General features: G+C 42.2%; 2 protein-coding genes across 4 annotated transcripts; one reads left to right on the plus strand and one right to left on the minus strand.

The window, feature by feature from the left end:
• Positions 1 to 4227: 4227 nt before the first annotated feature.
• exosc7 (exosome component 7) lies at positions 4228 to 8371 on the minus strand. The gene is made up of 8 exons (XM_061820894.1): positions 8241 to 8371; positions 8061 to 8162; positions 7854 to 7948; positions 7463 to 7628; positions 7312 to 7382; positions 6066 to 6189; positions 5814 to 5969; positions 4228 to 4425 (listed from the first exon to the last, which is right to left on the minus strand). Exons 1-8 carry the CDS (start codon positions 8331 to 8333, stop codon positions 4321 to 4323), a joined length of 912 nt encoding a protein of 303 aa, XP_061676878.1. The 5' UTR covers positions 8334 to 8371; the 3' UTR covers positions 4228 to 4320.
• A 357-nt stretch (positions 8372 to 8728) lies between these two features.
• zdhhc3b (zinc finger DHHC-type palmitoyltransferase 3b) lies at positions 8729 to 15141 on the plus strand. Of its 3 annotated transcripts, none has more exons than XM_061821098.1 (7): positions 8729 to 8857; positions 9649 to 9980; positions 10539 to 10663; positions 11981 to 12077; positions 12393 to 12474; positions 14361 to 14491; positions 14821 to 15141. In XM_061821098.1, exons 2-7 carry the CDS (start codon positions 9678 to 9680, stop codon positions 14977 to 14979), a joined length of 897 nt encoding a protein of 298 aa, XP_061677082.1. In that variant the 5' UTR covers positions 8729 to 8857; positions 9649 to 9677; the 3' UTR covers positions 14980 to 15141. The 3 variants fall into 3 exon arrangements, with proteins under 3 accessions (XP_061677082.1, XP_061677001.1, XP_061677164.1); XM_061821017.1 differs by lacking the exon at positions 8729 to 8857 and adding an exon at positions 8975 to 9116; XM_061821180.1 differs by lacking the exon at positions 8729 to 8857 and adding an exon at positions 9166 to 9387.
• The last annotated feature ends 2951 nt before the right edge of the window (positions 15142 to 18092 follow it).

Raw genomic sequence — 18092 nt, forward strand, 5'->3', positions numbered from 1 at the left:
AGCTACTTGTACACGAAGTACTGAACAATTTTCTGTACTGCTTATTGATGATTGTATATTTCCTATTGACGGTCTTCCCCAAAAGATTTCAGGTTTACAAATTATGACTGAATTCTTTTACCATAAGAAGCCCCATGGGTCCGAAAGTCTTCCAAGCTCTACCCTTTCAGTCATTCCTGAAGACGGGACAGATGCTCAAGGTGAAGCATCGTTCAAGTTTTACAACCCTTGCCTCACGGCTGCAGAGACCCTTCATGTTTTTGACATCTGGCTCAAAATCCCCATTTTGACTTTATCATGAAAATAATATTGTTGGCTTCCTGTGGCCATCGTGTGTGATCATCTCTGGATTCAGACGAGTCCTCTCCAGGGTGATAAAGACTGTTTTGATTTGATAATAAATAATGATGAATGATAAAATGGAAAGCGCAGCTATATAGCTAGATAGATGCATTCATCTGAGGTTTTTTTTTTTAGGTTTACAGTTTTGGAGATATCAGAGGGACCCTTTTCCAGTTCGACGAATATCATATGGCTTGAACATTTCATCTGAAAGAGCAGCTGGGGTTCATAGTTTCTGTTTAGTTTTCTTTTCTCGGAGTCTTTCCAAAACAAAAAAGTCAAAGTCAAAGCTGCCTCTTGATGAAGACTGATTCAATTAGAAGATTGTTTTTCCTGACAAACGAGCACATGCTTTTATGATCTCTATGCTGGGTTATTTTTACTCTATTTTGACAGGCTGCTCAAACAAGTCTCAGAATATTGTTGCTTGAGGACTGACTATATCTCGACCAAACGATCATTTTCCCTTATATTACTCAAAGAGGGGCGGCACAGTGACGCAGCTGATAAAGCATTGGCCTGAGAGTTCTGAGGTCCCGGGTTCAATCCCGGAAAAGCCTGTGTGGAGTTTCAGGGATGAGAATGACCAATTGACCCCTCCGTAGAAATTGCGCAATCCGCGTCACTGACCAATCAGAGGCCAGAGATCTGCATAATCTCAGACTCAAATCTCAGACAACGCTGGATGGTCCAGTATAGCTTCTGTTGGCGTTTTATCGAGTATTTGGGTTCTATAGATAACAATAGATATGGTTAAGAGGTGTAGTCACGGACTTTATATAGTGACGACAGGTATCCTGAAAGACTAGTTGGTGGAGTTCAATTCGTACCCTTTCCAAAACCGAAGACCCAATACGAAAAATGTCTTTGATGGATCAAACTTTGTGTAAGACTGCATCATCAACTGAATCCATCTAAAATCAACCGGAACAGAAGACAGAGTACGAAAAATGTCTTTGATGGATAAAACTTTGTGGAAGACAGCATGATCAACTGAGTTCATCAACCGGAACAGATATGTTTGCACGAGGGTAAGTCCTATATTTGATTTTCAATACGTCTCATATAAATGAATTAGCAGTTCTTCGCTTGCATAACATAGCTAAGTGTGAATGATTGACACACTTGATCTATGTTGAGCGATATTTTGCGATGATCTGACTGCACAAACGTGTCGCTTTGTTGCCGGCTATGGTAAACCGGACTGTGTTTGCACGAAGGTATGCCCTATATTTGATTTTCAATACATGTCTCATATAAATGAATTAGCAGTTCTTCGCTTGAATAACATAGCTACGTGTGAATGATTGACACACTTGATCTGTGTTGAGCGATATTTTGCGATGATCTGACTGCACAAACGTGTCCCTTTGTTCGTGGCTACACTAAACCGGACTGTTTTAGCTCGAAGGTATTCCCTATATTTGATTTTCAATACATGTCTCTTATAAATGAATTAGCAGTTCTTCGCTTGCATAATATAGCTACGTGTGAATGATTGACACACTTGATCAGTGTTGAGCGATATTTTGCGATGATCTGACTGCACAAACGTGTCCCTTTGTTCGCGGCTAATGAGCTAAGCTAAACCGGACTAGCAGTCCTAAAAGCCTTCGACGTGCACCGAGACACCAAGACTGAAGGAAGGATGTTTGAGGACACTAAAGTAGTGATTGTTGTACTCGGTCGGGACTTACAGAGGTTCGGCACTAATTCAAGAATAATTATTGAGGGGAGCGTGTGACGTTACACAAAGAAAACGAGAGAAACAACTCGTAAATCAAGGCTCGCCTTCTTTTCCTTCATACGGCGGTTCAAAAACGGCTATACAGATACATATGCAGATTCTGCACACAAGTGTGATATGTAACACGAAAATAAGAAACTGTCAATGACGAATTCGTCTTTGGGTTATATTATATTATGTGGCTTCTTGGTCTTCCTATGACTCCAGAAAGATCTCGCGCTAATATCAATGGTTTCTCCGTCGATATGCATGTAAATACCATTGAAATACCGCTCGCTGAAATACTTGAAGCCCTGCTGTCTGCTTTTCAACGATATTTCACTGTTAGCTAAGAATGCGAGTGAGAAATCAGTCGGTAAATCGGACAGTTTCGCTCTATTCTTTTCTTGCTGCGCCGCCATTTTTGCTAATTGTTTGTCTGACGTCAGCGCACGTGGCGTGACGTCACTTCAGGAGGCTTGGTTAAGTGCCCTGTACGGAGGGGTCAATTTGGAAAAACACTGAAAATGTCTGTCGATGGGGGGGGGGGTTCTGAGTGTCCTCCTGGATACTTTTTGCTCCTTTTGGAACACAGAGTGCACAGCACTTTACCGGGAATGTCCACTTTATGTATGTGTTCGGTTAGACATGTTGATACCGTTTTCGGTCCTATCTGCACGCTTACACTGTTTTCAAGCCATGCCCGTCTGAAAGTTTCCATTCCAGCATCCTTGTCAATTGCCCTCGCTCGATCTTCATCCTTTTTTTCTAACACTTTTGCCATCGTAAAACTTTGAACACACCGTCGCTCAGTTTGCGCTAAGTCCCACGCGCCTAACAAGTTACACTGCGATTCCTGAGAACTGAGAACACATGTACATGGCAATGGTGAAACTCAATTAACCACTAACAAGATTGGATCGTTATACTGTATAACTCCGTTGTCCAATCGAGTAATCTGCCGCAAACAAGTTTTGTTTATGTCGCAAAATGAAAATATTTACACTACCGAGCATGTTAGAACAGCATATGATAGTCGTGCTTGTGCTAGCACGAAGCTGAACTTGCAGCTTGGAGCCCACCATCGAGAGGCAGGGGCACGATATCCTACTCCCTGAAATTTTCTCAACGGATTTGCGCTTATCTCGAGAATGGTCATTTTGATCTGAAAAAGTCGGAAATCCGCCAATCGTCGTGAAATTCTCATCCCTGAGTTTACCTGTTCTTCCGTGCCTGTGTGGGTTTCCTCCCACATTCCAAAAACATGCAACATTAATTGGACACTCTAAATTGCTCCTTGGTGTGATTGTGAGTGTGGCTGTTTGTCTCTATATGCCCTGCGATTGGCTGGTAAGCAGTTCATGGTGTATCCCGCCTCCTGCCCGTTGACAGCTGGGATAGGCTCCAGCACTCCCCGTGACCCTCGTGAGGATAAGCGGTGAAGATAATGGATGGATTAATTACACAAAGAACCCATCCCAATTAGTTAGACCGCCTTAAGGGACCAGCAGGGCAACTGCCTATGATTCAACAAGCTCCTCTCAATTTGTTGACATTCATATGCAGTCTACACATATATATATATCCATCCATCTAAACTCCACACAGGCAGGGCAGGGGTTGAACCCAGGACCTCAGAACAGTGAGGCCAACACTTTCAGGTGATCAACCGTGCCGTCGAGTCTTCCTTAATGTATGTTAAAATAAAAAAAAAAATATTTCCAGAGGGCTGGGGAATCCCTTTTCATTACAATGACAACGTTACTCATTACAATGATAAACTTTCGAGTTACAATAGCTTCCACTGTTCGGGGAGTGCGAAACAGCCTTTGACCTCAGCGACCCCCCACCCTGTGAAAAACTTATTGGATCTATACGATTCACGTAAATGGCCTATTTTGAGTTCCAAATAGCTAATTTTGCTGACTAATTTGCCTGTACTGTATACTGTATGTTTGCATTCCATCTCCTCCATCTCAAAAGGGTCAAAGTAAAGGACTGCCCACGCTGATTCTTGTTTTTTTTTTTTTTAATTAGTTTCTTTTGGTAAAACTGAAGATTTATTAACATTCCTCAACTTTAATTGTTTTCACTCATACCGTACACATTAAACAACACTGTCCAAAGGAAATTAACAGTTTACACAAAGGCAAGTAATCTGTACAAATTGGAAGTTTATTTTTACTAGAAAATTATACAAGATGACACTGTATATACATAGTACTACTGTTTTGTATAAAACAATGACATCGCTAACCAAGAAATCCCACTTTCTGTCTCATTGTTCCTAAACTCTCCTCCTGCTGCAGAAGCTTCATGAGCGGTACGTGAAGGGCTTTGCCGACACGTTTACCTGTCTGGAGAATCAACGAGATGTTAGTTGTTATTTAACAATTCCTGCTTACACTACTGTAGAAATAATCTGCAGCCCCAATGTACCCCCAATGTTTGGATGATATTTAACTTCACTTGTGGAAATTGTTTGAAGTTTTAAAATTATCGTAAGAACAATGCTAGTTTCTGTTAGCTTGTCTTTGGTGTTTTCACATTGTATGCTTTCATTAAAGGGCCACTGACACCTAAAACATAACATTTTATACGTTTTTAACCGAAAATAATTATCCAGAATGGTCCCATCCGTTTTTTCACAGCAAGTCTGAATGTTGGCATATATCATTTTATTCATCTCCCATCAGGAAAAGTCTCTCTCGGACTTTGTGTTGAAGAAGCAGGAAGTGACTTTTTTTTGCAGACGCCTCCAGTGGTGGGGTCGCGTATTTACACCTATTGTACCTGTGAGAAATTAGCTGTTTTTTTCCTGTGTGTTAACTAAAATGCCAGCTCATTGTATTGTTGGATTTTGTCTGAACACTTGGGAGGTTGGATTCACTCTTCATATATTTCCAAAAGACCCAGTTTGTCGTGAAAAATTGACTGCACAGGTGCAAAGGACGAAAACTTTATGGGTTCTAAATGAGAGGTAAGTGTGTATGGAGCTATTAAAATAAATAATAGTTGGGGGGGTGACGTAATCTTTCTCTCTTGGCGTTGCTCATTGCCAACGGGGCTGGTGTTGTTCGTCGCCGCCAGCCTCGACGTGGAGGTGGATCGGGGCTAACATGGTCTGGCCAGATGCGGAAGGTATAAGGAGCACCCCCCACCCCCCGCACCACCCCATCCATGAAGTAGTTACTTCGCCCGGCATTGGTCCTTCTTAGTATGCTACATACTGTCATACATACTATCGTGGAGTCTGTTGTTAGAAGTGATCCACAGATCATCTAAATATGGCTCGAAACGATAGGGTAATATTGCCAGGGTCACTTCAGTCGATTGTGAGATGTTCTCTTTCGAAAAGAGCTTTCGTGTCAGAAGGGGTGTCGGATAAATCAGAAAATCTCTCTTGTTCCTCTCTCATAGCAGGCGCCACTATGTGATTTCTATGGCGACTGTCCCAGTCTTACATCTGCAAATGACGTTGCAGGCAATTTGGCCGCCACTGGGATGTCGAGTGAGACTTCCGCAACTTTGCGTATGAATGACACACTCTCCGCTTATTTTTTTTTTGTATAAACATTGAAGTGAATATTAGATGTAGTTTTCATAACATCTATTTTAAAATGTATATTGGGCTGTCAGTGGCCCTTTAAGATGGTAGACCTTTCCACTGGTAATGTAATAGTAGATGCTACTGCATTTCATGTAGACCTAACCTAAACCTAACGCCTAAACCCTGTTGACTTACTTCTGTCATTTCAAAGATGCTCTCAGGGTCCAGGCTGCCTCCCCCCACCTTCCGCACGCAGGTGACGGCTCCCTTGTGTGTGACAGAGATGATGAGGCTGGCTACGGAGCACGCCTTCTCCTGCAGGGTGGCGTCCACCACGTGCCTGTGGCCCACCTACCCCCCAACAAACACGCAAAACAATTCACCTTTTGTATTGATAATAAAAACTGACTAGACTTGTGCCTGTGTGTGCCCCATGAGTGAGCTCACCTTGCACAATGTCACTATGCAGGGAACGTTCTCCACGTCGAGCCTCATACAGTCGTAAGGGTCATCTGACAGCTCGATTTCCTTACCTCCTTCTTCATCGGCTGATATGTGCACTTTGGGGATTCTGCCAGAAAAAGCGCTCCAGTACCTCGTCTGGTAATACATAGTAAAAACTACAAACAAATAACCGTGAGCAGCCACAATCCACCATCTTCCAGGATTTTCAACTGGTCAGTATACGGTGTTCGCTTGAATTTAGCTGGGATGGGCTCCAGGACTCCCGCAGTCCTTGTGGGGATAAGGGGCTTGGAAAATGTATGGATGATTAAAACTGTAGGCCAGAGGCCATGAACTCTCAAATACTGTTATGTGTATTTGAAAGTAATGCATCAGTATTCCATTTCAACTGTGACCTGCTGTCACATGGGATATGATGCCCTCTTGTGGCTTTACCAAAAAGTCCTTTAGCTCTTCAATCCAGAATTCTCAGACAAAAACAGGTAATAAATTGATCAAAATTGAAGAATAAACCCATGTCATATATTCTCATTGATTTATATATACCTGGACATTACATTCATATGAGGGTGGCATGATATTGGGAAGAAAAATACCGGTACAGTGCAATTTATTTTTTTAAACCTGCAATTGTTTGATTATTAGTTTTATATTCCAATGTGAAATAATACAGGATTAGTGTTGGGATTGTTCATTTCCTCTGTGAACAAGTTCAAAGTTCATCGTTCCAAAAATAAACTAGTTCAGTTCACACTTTATAATTCTAAATTTGGAACTAAAGGTTCAACGGTACCAAAAAACCCTTTAAACTTGTGCTCCCTGTGTTGCTGAGGGGCTCCCACCATTTTCCATTGTGGCCCCCCATAGTAATCAACTGCAATCTCAAAAACACGAGAAACCTGTTGCTTGAATAGTGTTTTTTTAAATGAGGAATGCTCAGGCCAATATAAGATTTACCTGGCACAATCTTGTGACACACTCTTTCCAATTAGCTAAATTACTAAATTAAGGAGCATAATTTAAACATAAATAATGCTTTTCCGCCTTCTGGTTACCAAGAAACTATGCTGAAGTGAAATGAGGAACTTTTTATATCATCATGCAGTATCTTGGTCCAAAGCAACTATGTTGTAAGTCCCAATATGATCCCTATCCACAAAATAGCTGGATGACAAATTTACACGTGGGACACAAGTCGGATACAATAAACCGTTTATCCAGAACTTACTTTGTGCTGAAGAGAGCTGCCTTGATAGCTACTGAGATGGCATCATACAGGTTTCCATCACATTGCAGGAGCTGCAGAATGCGAGTCATGGAATCCAGATGTTAATGTCTGCGAATTCAAGATGGCAAAGAAAAATGTACAATTCTCTTACCAATACATCCACATAGAGCACCCAGCAGTGCTCTCCCTTGCTGATACACAGCCTCTTCAAGTCCACGCTGTGCCTGTTGTTGAAGACTTTGTACAGCGTATTGCTGAGCTCCGTCCCGAGCTCCTCCCCTCCTCGCCCCTCAAACTCGGGGGTGGCGTTGGCTGAACTAGAGAGCAACAGTAAAAGCGATACCCACAACAAGAAACTTATCTGCCTGAGTGTCGGCCAAAACATAAAGAAGAATCTTTGATAACATGCATGCATGATATATATATATAGTTTTAGTAGTATTAACTCGTGACTAAGAACGATGACTAATTTCATCCAATCTTTATTCCGGGCTGTTTGCATTCAACGCTCATCTCTCTGTTTGCAGTATGCTCCAACTTACCAATCGACAAAGAACTCTAAATAGCCTTCATCTGGAGCCATGGGCCTCGGTTTCCCAATTTCAGCCTTAATTCCCACTAGAACTGCTGTGTGCCCCTACAAACATGAATACAATGTTGTCAAGCCTATAAAGCCTGAAAGCACGCCAAGTCAAATCGCCTCCAAAATACAATGTAACCAATAAGAACACACATAAAGACAATAATACCAGAGAAACTTTCGCTGATCCGTCGGTATTGGACACCAAGTCAGTCTCAACCTCCATGTGTCGATAGTCTTCACAACCCCTTCCATCCACTCGTAGATCATCCTTATCATTTTGAAATGGCAACATGTTACACACGAAATTCTAATTCAAATCTATAATATTTGCTTTGTCAACACTTACCCTTATGCCATGTAAAATGTACACTTTTTCAGCTTCGCTAACTTGCACTGTTGCCATATTCAAATCGTGCGTGTCGCGTGAATATGACGTCATCAAGCCAGACCACTTTATTGAACGCTTGCTTCGTTCATCCGGACCTCCCGGACGTGAAATTAACGCAATGCGGTCCCAAAGAAACCATTTTAAATATAAGAAACTGATACTTTGTGCGTGTAATTTAATCTATTCTAATTAACTGGTTTATTTTGTTCTTTATCTATTTATTTAGAGCAAACTATTTTCTGTCAAAGTTATTATTCAATATAGTGTATGTCAGACAAAGTTAAATAAGTGTCAAGTGAATACATAGTGCCCTTTGGTAATATATACACACAGACAAAAATTCAAATCACTGGATTTATTTGTTACGTTACGTTCGTATTCACAGAAATGCCGAGCAGTCTCAATCAGGCTTGTGGGTGAAAGTGACATCTGAGAGATAAAGTGGATGAAATACTGTCGTCTTGAACACAACATCCTCATGACTCCATCAAGTCTCACTTACTTCCTGGTTGGCCCTGTTTTCCCGTTTCAAGATCTGTGGAGGATTCCGACTGGACAGGGAAGGAAGTACAGAGGTAGTTAAACCACCGACTGCCGAAAGATTGAAGATATGAAAAAAAAAAACATTAATATCGCACTGAAACTGCGTGGTGAAAGTGTGGTCAGAGCAGTGTGGACCGCCACTGCCGGGAGAGTATAGACGTGTTAGCTGTGGCTGCGCTAACACGGGACAGCGGTGGAGGAGAGACTTTCACTTTACGTGATTTGAGTTTCAAGATAAGAAATTAAAAAAAAATGACATTTTAGCCACAGTCCCAGGAGAGAAATAGAGAGGTAAGATGATTAATAGAACTGAAATGGTGTTTCCTGATTTTTTTTTTTTTTCCCCCCCTTGAAATCTAAAATAGTGCGCTGCATTTGACTACCTTCTGCTGCCGGAGACGCAGCTTTGCTGTTACTGCTGCATGCTTTTGACCTCTGCGTTAAATCTCCTGTTTATAAACTTCAGCATATTTAAAATATATAATGTATCATAAAACGTGTGACTTGGACCTTGGAAATTGAGCTGGAGCTGATACAACATCTGCGTGTCACTTTACCACAAGTAAGGGAGTACCTCATTCACACCCTTAAGTTTATTCAGTCATTTATTTATTTTTTTAAATAACAAATTGTTACAAAACAGGAGTGTGGAGTGTTGCTGTAGTAGCTGTAGTAATGTAATCAGATGCCCCCCGTAGAAGGAAGGGGAGAATTTTCAGAGAACTTATGACAGGCACCACGATGCACAATAACTAAAGCAAGAAATGAAGTCGATGAACTTATGATGGAAAAAAAATTATTCTCTCCGAATTTTACCTTTCAGCATGCGGTTAAAGCCACGGCTGCTGTAGAATGAAGAGCCCGGCTCACCGCACAAGGGACATCGAGCGCCAGGCTGGTTACCTGAGGCCTGAACACTGCGCCCCTCCCCCTCCTCACAGTGCCTCTGACACAATGTGGTTCATCCGTGACGGCTGCGGGATCGTGTGTGCCGTCATTACCTGGTTGCTGGTCTTCTATGCAGAGTTCGTGGTGGTGTTCGTAATGCTTTGGCCTGCCAAGAACGTGGCCTACAGCCTCTTCAATGGGGTTCTCTTCAACAGCTTAGCCTTCCTCGCCCTCGCATCTCACGCCAGGGCCATGTGCACTGACCCGGTTAGTCAATGACCACAATTGGTAAAATTCCTCGTTTTTTTAGGTTTTGTCCCAGAAAACGCTTGCAATAGACAAAATCTGTCAAGTATGCTATATATATTTTTTTAAAATATTTAAGCGCTTCAAGTAAGCAATTAAACTTTAGAGAGGTGCAGGTCTTCTATGTATCCACTTAAGGTCGCCAAGCACACACTTTGCATAAGCACATGCCTACAAAAGGCAAGTGTGCTCTGCTCGAGTGGTGGCAACGACAACCCAAGCAACTCTGCCGAAATGGGCAATTTCGTGCCGAAAGCATGATATCCCTTACATCACAGTGACGGTCCGGTACATAGGCAGTGTAAAGCATTATGATAAGTAGGGCCATCAGATACCTTCTGCTGCTTTACAACATTCTTTGCTGTGCCTTTTTTAATTACAGTGCTAGTACTGGACAAAATCAACCTAAACGTTGCTCTTGACTTGCATTTGTCCTAATTTGTATTGCAGGTACTGTGTACTATTGTCTGCAACCAGTTCTTCCATCCTAACCACTGTGTTTTTTTTCTCGTTTACCAGGGAGCTGTGCCAAAAGGAAATGCAACCAAAGAGTTCATTGAAAGTCTCCAGCTCAAACCAGGACAGGTGGTCTACAAGTGTCCTAAATGCTGTAGCATCAAGCCTGACAGAGCTCACCACTGCAGGTACACTGACTAGCATGCATGAGGACAACAGATGAGAAAATACAGCTCTGTACAAACCTTCCAGGAAAAAAGGCCTGATGTGACTTTTTCTCGATATTCTGTCCGCATTAATAGTTTTTCCATCCCTGCCCCCTGCCTGATGCGCATTTTAACTTTTTTTCATTTTTTTACAGACCATATGTCACATTTCCTGTAGAATTTCCTAGCTTGATAATGACCTAATTCTGTGGCAGCAGAGGGTACACAGGATTCTGCCGTGAAAAGTGAAAAATGACTGCAGAATAATTGAACTGTAGAACCAGCAAATTGAGACAAACCATTGTGACAGTCTGTGAGAAAGACTATAGTTGGAATGTGAACAGAAACGTAGAAATTGAAACATATCAAGGACTTGGGGACCAAACGGTTACAGGTTTAAATCCATCCATCCAACAAACACGCAAAACAATTCACCTTTTGTATTGATAATAATAAAAACTGACTAGACTTGTGCCTGTGTGTGCCCCTTGAGTGAGCTCACCTTGCACAATGTCACTATGCAGGGAACGTTCTCCACGTCGAGCCTCATACAGTCGTAAGGGTCATCTGACAGCTCGATTTCCTTACCTCCTTCTTCATCGGCTGATATGTGCACCATCCATCCATTTTCTTAGCCGCTTATCCTCACGAGGGTCGCGGGGAGTGCTGGAGCCTGCGACTCCACACAGGCGAGTCTGTAATTGAACCCAGGACCTCAGACCTGTGAGGCCAACACTTTCCAGCTGATCCACTGTGCCGCCTTATTTCATCACATTGAGTTTTTTTAATTTGCCTCATTCAATCCACCTCTACACATGGATACAGTACTCAATTTAAATTGTAAAAAAAGAAATTTGTGGATATCCTGTATTACTCTAGAAATGTATAAATAGCAGGTGGCACGGTGGCTCAGCTGGTAAAGCGTTGGCCTCAGTTCTGAGGACTCGGGTTCAATCCCGGCCATCTCATGTGTGGAGTTTGGATGTTCTCCACGTGCCTGCGTGGGTTTTCTCCGGGCACTCCGGTTTCCTCCCACATCCCAAAAACATCCAACATTAATTGGACACTCTAAATTGCCCCTAAGTGTGATTGTGAGTGCGGATGTTTGTCTCTATGTGCCCTGCGACTGCCTGGCAACCGCCTCCTGCCCGTTGACAGCTGGAATAGGCCCCAGCACTCCCCGTGACCCTAGTGAGGATAAGCGGCAAAGAAAATGGATGGCTCGATGTATAAATAACTGCTGCGGAGATGAAGCTATGACTTTTAAGGTCTTTCTTATCCCTGCCTGTGTGTGTGCAGTGTGTGCAAACGCTGCATCAAAAAGATGGACCACCACTGTCCTTGGGTCAACAATTGTGTAGGAGAGAACAATCAAAAGTACTTTGTGCTCTTCACGGTGAGTCTCCTGAAATCATCTCATATAGAAATTCTGCATTGAAACAAATAGCTTTGAATGAACATTTATAAAAATTAAAATTTGGGTTCACGCATTCATAGCGTTCTTGTGTTCCAGCCTCAAGACTTCACCCAGGTTTCTGGTTATCTCAAAAGTTTTGAGCGATCGCTTTGACTGTATGAGCATTTGAGTTAGGGCTCCTAGTTTATTTTTTTATAGTCCACACTTGGGCAATGAACTTTAATACTAATATATTTTGACAATAATGTAGAATCTAGATTTTTGCAAATGTGCCTGTGTTGTTTTTATCTGCAGATGTACATTGCGTTAATATCGTTCCACGCGTTGGCCATGGTGGGGTTCCATTTTGTATTCTGCTTTGAAGAAGATTGGTCAAGTAAGTGAGAGCTTTATTCGCAAAATGTTCATCAGTTCATCACTCAGTTCAGTATTTCAGTGATGTGAGGACACCCGCTCGCAGTTTTGTAAATAATGTGTTATATACCTTCATGGAACAACATTAAAGAAATGACACTCTTCTTCAATGTAAAGTCCAAAGTATACAGTGTGTCTAACAGTCTTAATTTATTGTCCACTCCTAATACAGTGAAGTAAATTAAGTATTTGACACCCTGCTTATATTGCAAGTTCTGCTACTTAGAAATCATGGAGGGGGTCTAAAATTTCCATTGTAGCTGCATGTCCACTGTGAGAGAGATAATCTAAAAAGAAAAATCCAGAAATTACAATGTAGGTGTGATACAGCTGCAAATAAGTATTTGAACACCTGTCTATCAGCTAGAATTCTGACCCTCAAAGACCTGTCCGTTTGCCTTTAAAAGTCCACCTCCACTCCATGTATTATCCTGAATCAGATGTACCTGTGTCAGGTCGTTACCTGCATAAAGACACCTGTCCACCCCATACAATCAGTAGGACTCACACTTGTAACGAGGCCAAGACCAAAGAGCTGTCCAAAGACACCAGAGACAAAATTGTACAACTCCACACGGCTGGAAAGGGCTATGGAGAAATTGCCAAGCACCTTGGTAGAAAAAAGATCCACTGTTGGACCAATCATTAGAAAATGGAAGAAGCTAAACATGACAATCTAAATCGGAGTGGAGCCCCATGCAAGATATCACCCCACAGGGTCTCAGTGATCCTTAGAAAGGTGAGGAATCAGCCCAGGACTCCACGACAGGACTCGGTCAATGACCTGAAAAGAGCTGGGATCACCATTTCCAAGGTGACACTAAGTTGTCATGGTTTGAAATCATGCATAGTACGGAACGTTCCCCTGCTTAAACCAGCACATGTCAAGGCCTGTCTTAAGTTTGGCAAGGACCATTTGGATGATACAGAGGAGTCAAGGGAAATAGTTTTGTGGTCAGATGCGACCAAAATGGAACTTTTTGGTCATAATTCCACTAACTGTGTTTGGAGGAAGACGAATGGGGTTGGTAGCATCATGCTTTGTGGGTGTTTTTCTGCACATGGGACGGGACTACTGCACTGTATTAAGGAGAGGACTGCGGCCATGTATTGTGAGCTTTTGGGGAACAACCTCTTTCCCTCAGTCCGAGCATTGAAGATGGGTCATGCCTGGGTCTTTCAACATGACAATGACCCGAAGCACACAGCCAGGAAACCAAAGGAGTGGCTCCGTAAGAAGCATATCAAGGTTCTACTGCGGCCTAGCCAGTCTCCAGTCCGAACCCAATAGAAAATCTTTGGAGGGAGCTGAAACTCCGTGTTTCTCAGGGACAGCCCAGAGACCCGTCTGATCTAGAGATCTGTGTGGAGGAGTGGGCCAAAATCCCTCCTGCAGTGTGCAAACCTGGTGAATAACTACAAGAAACATTTTACCTCTGTCATTGCAAACAAAGGCTTCTGTACCAAATATTAACATTGTTTTTCACAGCTGTTCAAATACTTATTTGCAGCTGTACCACACAATTAAATAATCAGAAAATCATACATTGTGATTTCTGGATTTTTGTTTTTAGATTATGTCTCTCACAGTGGGCATGCACCTACGATGAAAATTTCAGACCCCTCCATAATTTCTAAGTGGGAGAACTTGCAATACAGCAGGGTGTTCAAATACCTATTTCCTTCACTGTAACTCAGCACAAAGCCATGCATGTCTAAATTGCCAACAACAAAAGTGAGGACACCCCTATGTGAGAATTTCAAATTGTGTGCACATTTAACCCGCTTCAATCTCCAATGTCACGTGACTTAACCCTTCATGTTCAGGTATTTCCTTTCCTTCCTCAGAGTGCAGTACCTTCTCTGCGCCGGCAACCGTCATCCTCCTCATCCTGCTGTCCTTCGAGGGCCTTCTGTTTTTACTCTTCACTGCAGTCATGTTTGGGACGCAGGTGCACTCCATCTGCACCGATGAAACGGTGAGCGTCGCGTCATCCACGTCTAGCCTATTTGCGTCTCTGTTACCCAGACAACTGAAGCCAGGGTGTTCTCACAAGGATTCTGTCCAAAAGGGGATGATTGTGTGCGCTCATATGTTTGGGTTCAACCAGCCAGGGAGTTTGCAAAGCACAGATCTGAAGCTTCTGCGTTCTAATCAACATTCTGATTAAATTCAATTGTTTTCAATAGATATAAGTTTTTAAATTGTGTTCTTACAGCGCTCTTTAGATTCAGTTTCAATAGGATTTTTGTCCATCACTCCTGTTGAAAAAAAGAAATATAACAGCCTCCTGTTTTTACCTCACAGGGTATCGAGCAGCTGAAAAAGGAGGAGAGAAAATGGCTCAAAAAGTCCAAATGGATGAACATGAAAGTGGTATTTGGTCACCCGTTCTCCGTGGCTTGGCTCAACCCTTTTGCGACGCCCGATCACGGCAAGGCAGACGTATACCAGTATATAGTGTGAAGGCTGAGCTTTGCGGTAAAGACCCCAAACCATGTATTCCTCCAGAAATGGATATTTTAAATGAAATAATTTGTAAAACTGCCCTTCACTATGTTGCGTCCCTGCTGATGTTTGTGATATTTACCTTTGTCACAACGTGCAGTATAAAGCCAGGAGATTTTGTCTTTCTGTTCGTTCATTTTTCACAGTAATTTGAACTCAACACTGTGGCTGAATTGCCTTTGATTATTGGGCAAAGGCATCAAAAACACTTGGATGTCGTTTTGTAATGTCTCAGTACGTGAAACCGTGCACCAGAAATGTTCCTGTCATGCTACAAGAGTGAATGTTTTTTCAGTGAATTTCTTGTGATTTTTATATTGTTTCTGCCAAAAGTAAATACTGTATTTCCTCAAAAGGTGATCAGTGTTGTGGACTCAACTGCAGAGAATGCAGGGTTTAGGCGTTTATTACAGGGCGGCTTTTATTTTAAAAAAAATGTTATGAATGTTTTTCCCAAAAGTAATACTTTAAATATATGTGGTGCCCCCAGCGCTCTATTGCAATTCATCGTTCACATCCCTGCTATGTTGCGAATCAATTTTACTCACTTTTATGCCCTCGCATATGTGAAAAGAGAGCCACAGTTGCCGATGCACTTTCCAGTTGTTGATTCAAGGCCAGGAGAACAGTGAAACACCACAAGCACACTTGCGCAGCTGCTGCTTTCAGCCACAGCTGTCCTGCAGACACTCACACACAAACTCGTGAACAAGGTACTCTACCACGCCCGGCCTCTAAAAGGCCAATGCGGCTAATACAGGTACTACACTGTGTAGATTTTATGCTTCTTTTGTGTTCATCTGCATTTGCATGTTTGAGAAAAATGTGTTTAAATCATGTTGCAGAGATAAAATCGTTTTTATACGGAACAGGGGTTCACTGTATGAAAATATAATATACATTTTCTATCGTGCTTGTCATCATGGGTCTCGGATGAGCTCAAGCGAACACCACTGGTATACACCCTGGACTGGTTGCTTGCCACTCACAAGGCAACAATATATACAGTAGAAAAATAAATATACATTACAGTGGTGCCTTAAGATAGGAGCTACCTGACTGAAAAAAAAATCTAAGAGTGCCATATGGAGGTTATTGAACTCAACTCAGTTGAGGTTTACTGTCAAACTAAACAAATGAAATAGAAATACACGTTTACTTAAAACAATCACATAGCCTTGCCTTAGGAAAGTCTACTTACCTTAGTGCTATTTGAATAGGAATGGTGGAGCAACACATGAAGACTGCTAGCATAGTATATACGATCCCTCACTTTATCGCAGTTGACTTATTATGGATTCAGTGTTGTGCAGTTCCTCATCTTCATACTCTCATGCTCTTATGTTTAAATGCTATATGAGTCTAATGTGGCAGCCATGACTCATAATCTCATTGGTATGTTAATCAAAGTAAATTAACAGTCAAGTTTTATTATCTGCCCATCCATTTTCTGAGCTGCATATCCTCATGAGGGTCGCAGGAGTGCTGGTGCCAATCCAAGCTGTCATCGGCCAGGAGGCGGGGTACAAGCTGAACTGTTTACCTGCCAATCATAGGGCACATGAAGACAGACAGTCACACTCACAATCACACCTAGGGCCAATTTGGAGTTTCCAATGAATGCATGTTTTTGGGACATGGGAGGAAATCAGACTGCCGGAGGAAACCCACACAGGCACAGGGAGAACATGCAAACTCCACACAGGCAGCGCCGAGATTTGAACCACGGTCCTCAAAACTGTGAGGCCAGCGCTCTACAGCTCTTACACCATGCCGCCGAGTTTTATTATATGAATTAATAAAATGACAACAGTCGCCCAACAAATAGCTAATGCGCATTATCATTACATTATGAACAAGAACAAATGAAAGTAAAGATCAATGTTTAGCTTGACAACAACAGTACTGCAGTTAAAAACATAACCGGAATGAAGTTTGTATTACCAAAATGCTTTTTGCGGAGTATGTTGTGCGGAATCGCCTGTTTACATTATGTCCACATGGACTGGTATTCATATGATTTAAACACACACCAAATTTTAATAGTGAGAATAAGCGGCTTGGACAATAGATGGAATTGTGTGGATTGGTGAACTCAGGTGAAAATGTGAAATACAGCACCTCTCTAAAGTTCACATGAAAATCACAAAATGGCATTGAATTGCATATATGAAACATATATTTACATAATAAATAATTGGTCGGGCGGAACGGTGGGTCAGCTGGTAAAGTATTCGCCTCGAAGTTCTGAGGACCCGGGTTCGATCCCGGCCCCACCTGTGTGGAGTTTGCATGTTCTCCCCGTGCCTGCGTGGGTTTTCTCCGGGCACTCCAGTTTCCTCCCAAATCCCAGAAACATGCAACATTAATTGAATACTCCAAATTTCTAATAGGTGTGATTGTGAGTGTGGCTGTTTGTCTCCATGTGCCCTGCGTTTGGCTCGCAACCAGTTCAAGGTGTACCCCGCCTGACAGCTGGGATAGGCTCCAGTACTCCCTGCGACCCTCGTGAGGATAAGCGGCTAAGAAAATGGATGGATAATTGGTCGCTACTTTACAGATTTTATTCATTGTGGCGTTTTTTTGTAACCCATCCCCCTTGCTATATGAGGGTTTACTATTACAAACTTTATAACAAATTAAAGAAAGAGCAATCAACAATCCAACACAAGAGATTGAGATTACATATAAACGATTTTACTTTGATGAAGACGACACTATCACAACCTACCCGTTGCCAGTTGATATGCAGTCATGGACATACTGTAGAAGTCTTCAGCCACCATTAGATTTCTTGTACAGCATGTCAATAACAGAGAGAAGCTGTTAATCTAGGGGGCTCGGGTTGACCCTTGCGCCTCTGTTAAGTGTCACGGATTTCAATTTGGTATTTTCCTGGAAACTCTATCCTATTTATGGTTTTACTATGACGACTGTGAAAACCTGTTTTGACCCAAGACTTTTGCCCAGTACTATATGCTGATTTAAATGCTGCCAAATATGGGGAAATACACTATCTCATTAACAGTTTAACGAAAAAGTAAGGGAATAAAAGAGCCACTAAAACGATG

The sequence above is a fragment of the Syngnathoides biaculeatus genome, chromosome 1 (genome assembly GCF_019802595.1).
Source record: "Syngnathoides biaculeatus isolate LvHL_M chromosome 1, ASM1980259v1, whole genome shotgun sequence".
Lineage (NCBI taxonomy): Eukaryota > Metazoa > Chordata > Actinopteri > Syngnathiformes > Syngnathidae > Syngnathoides > Syngnathoides biaculeatus.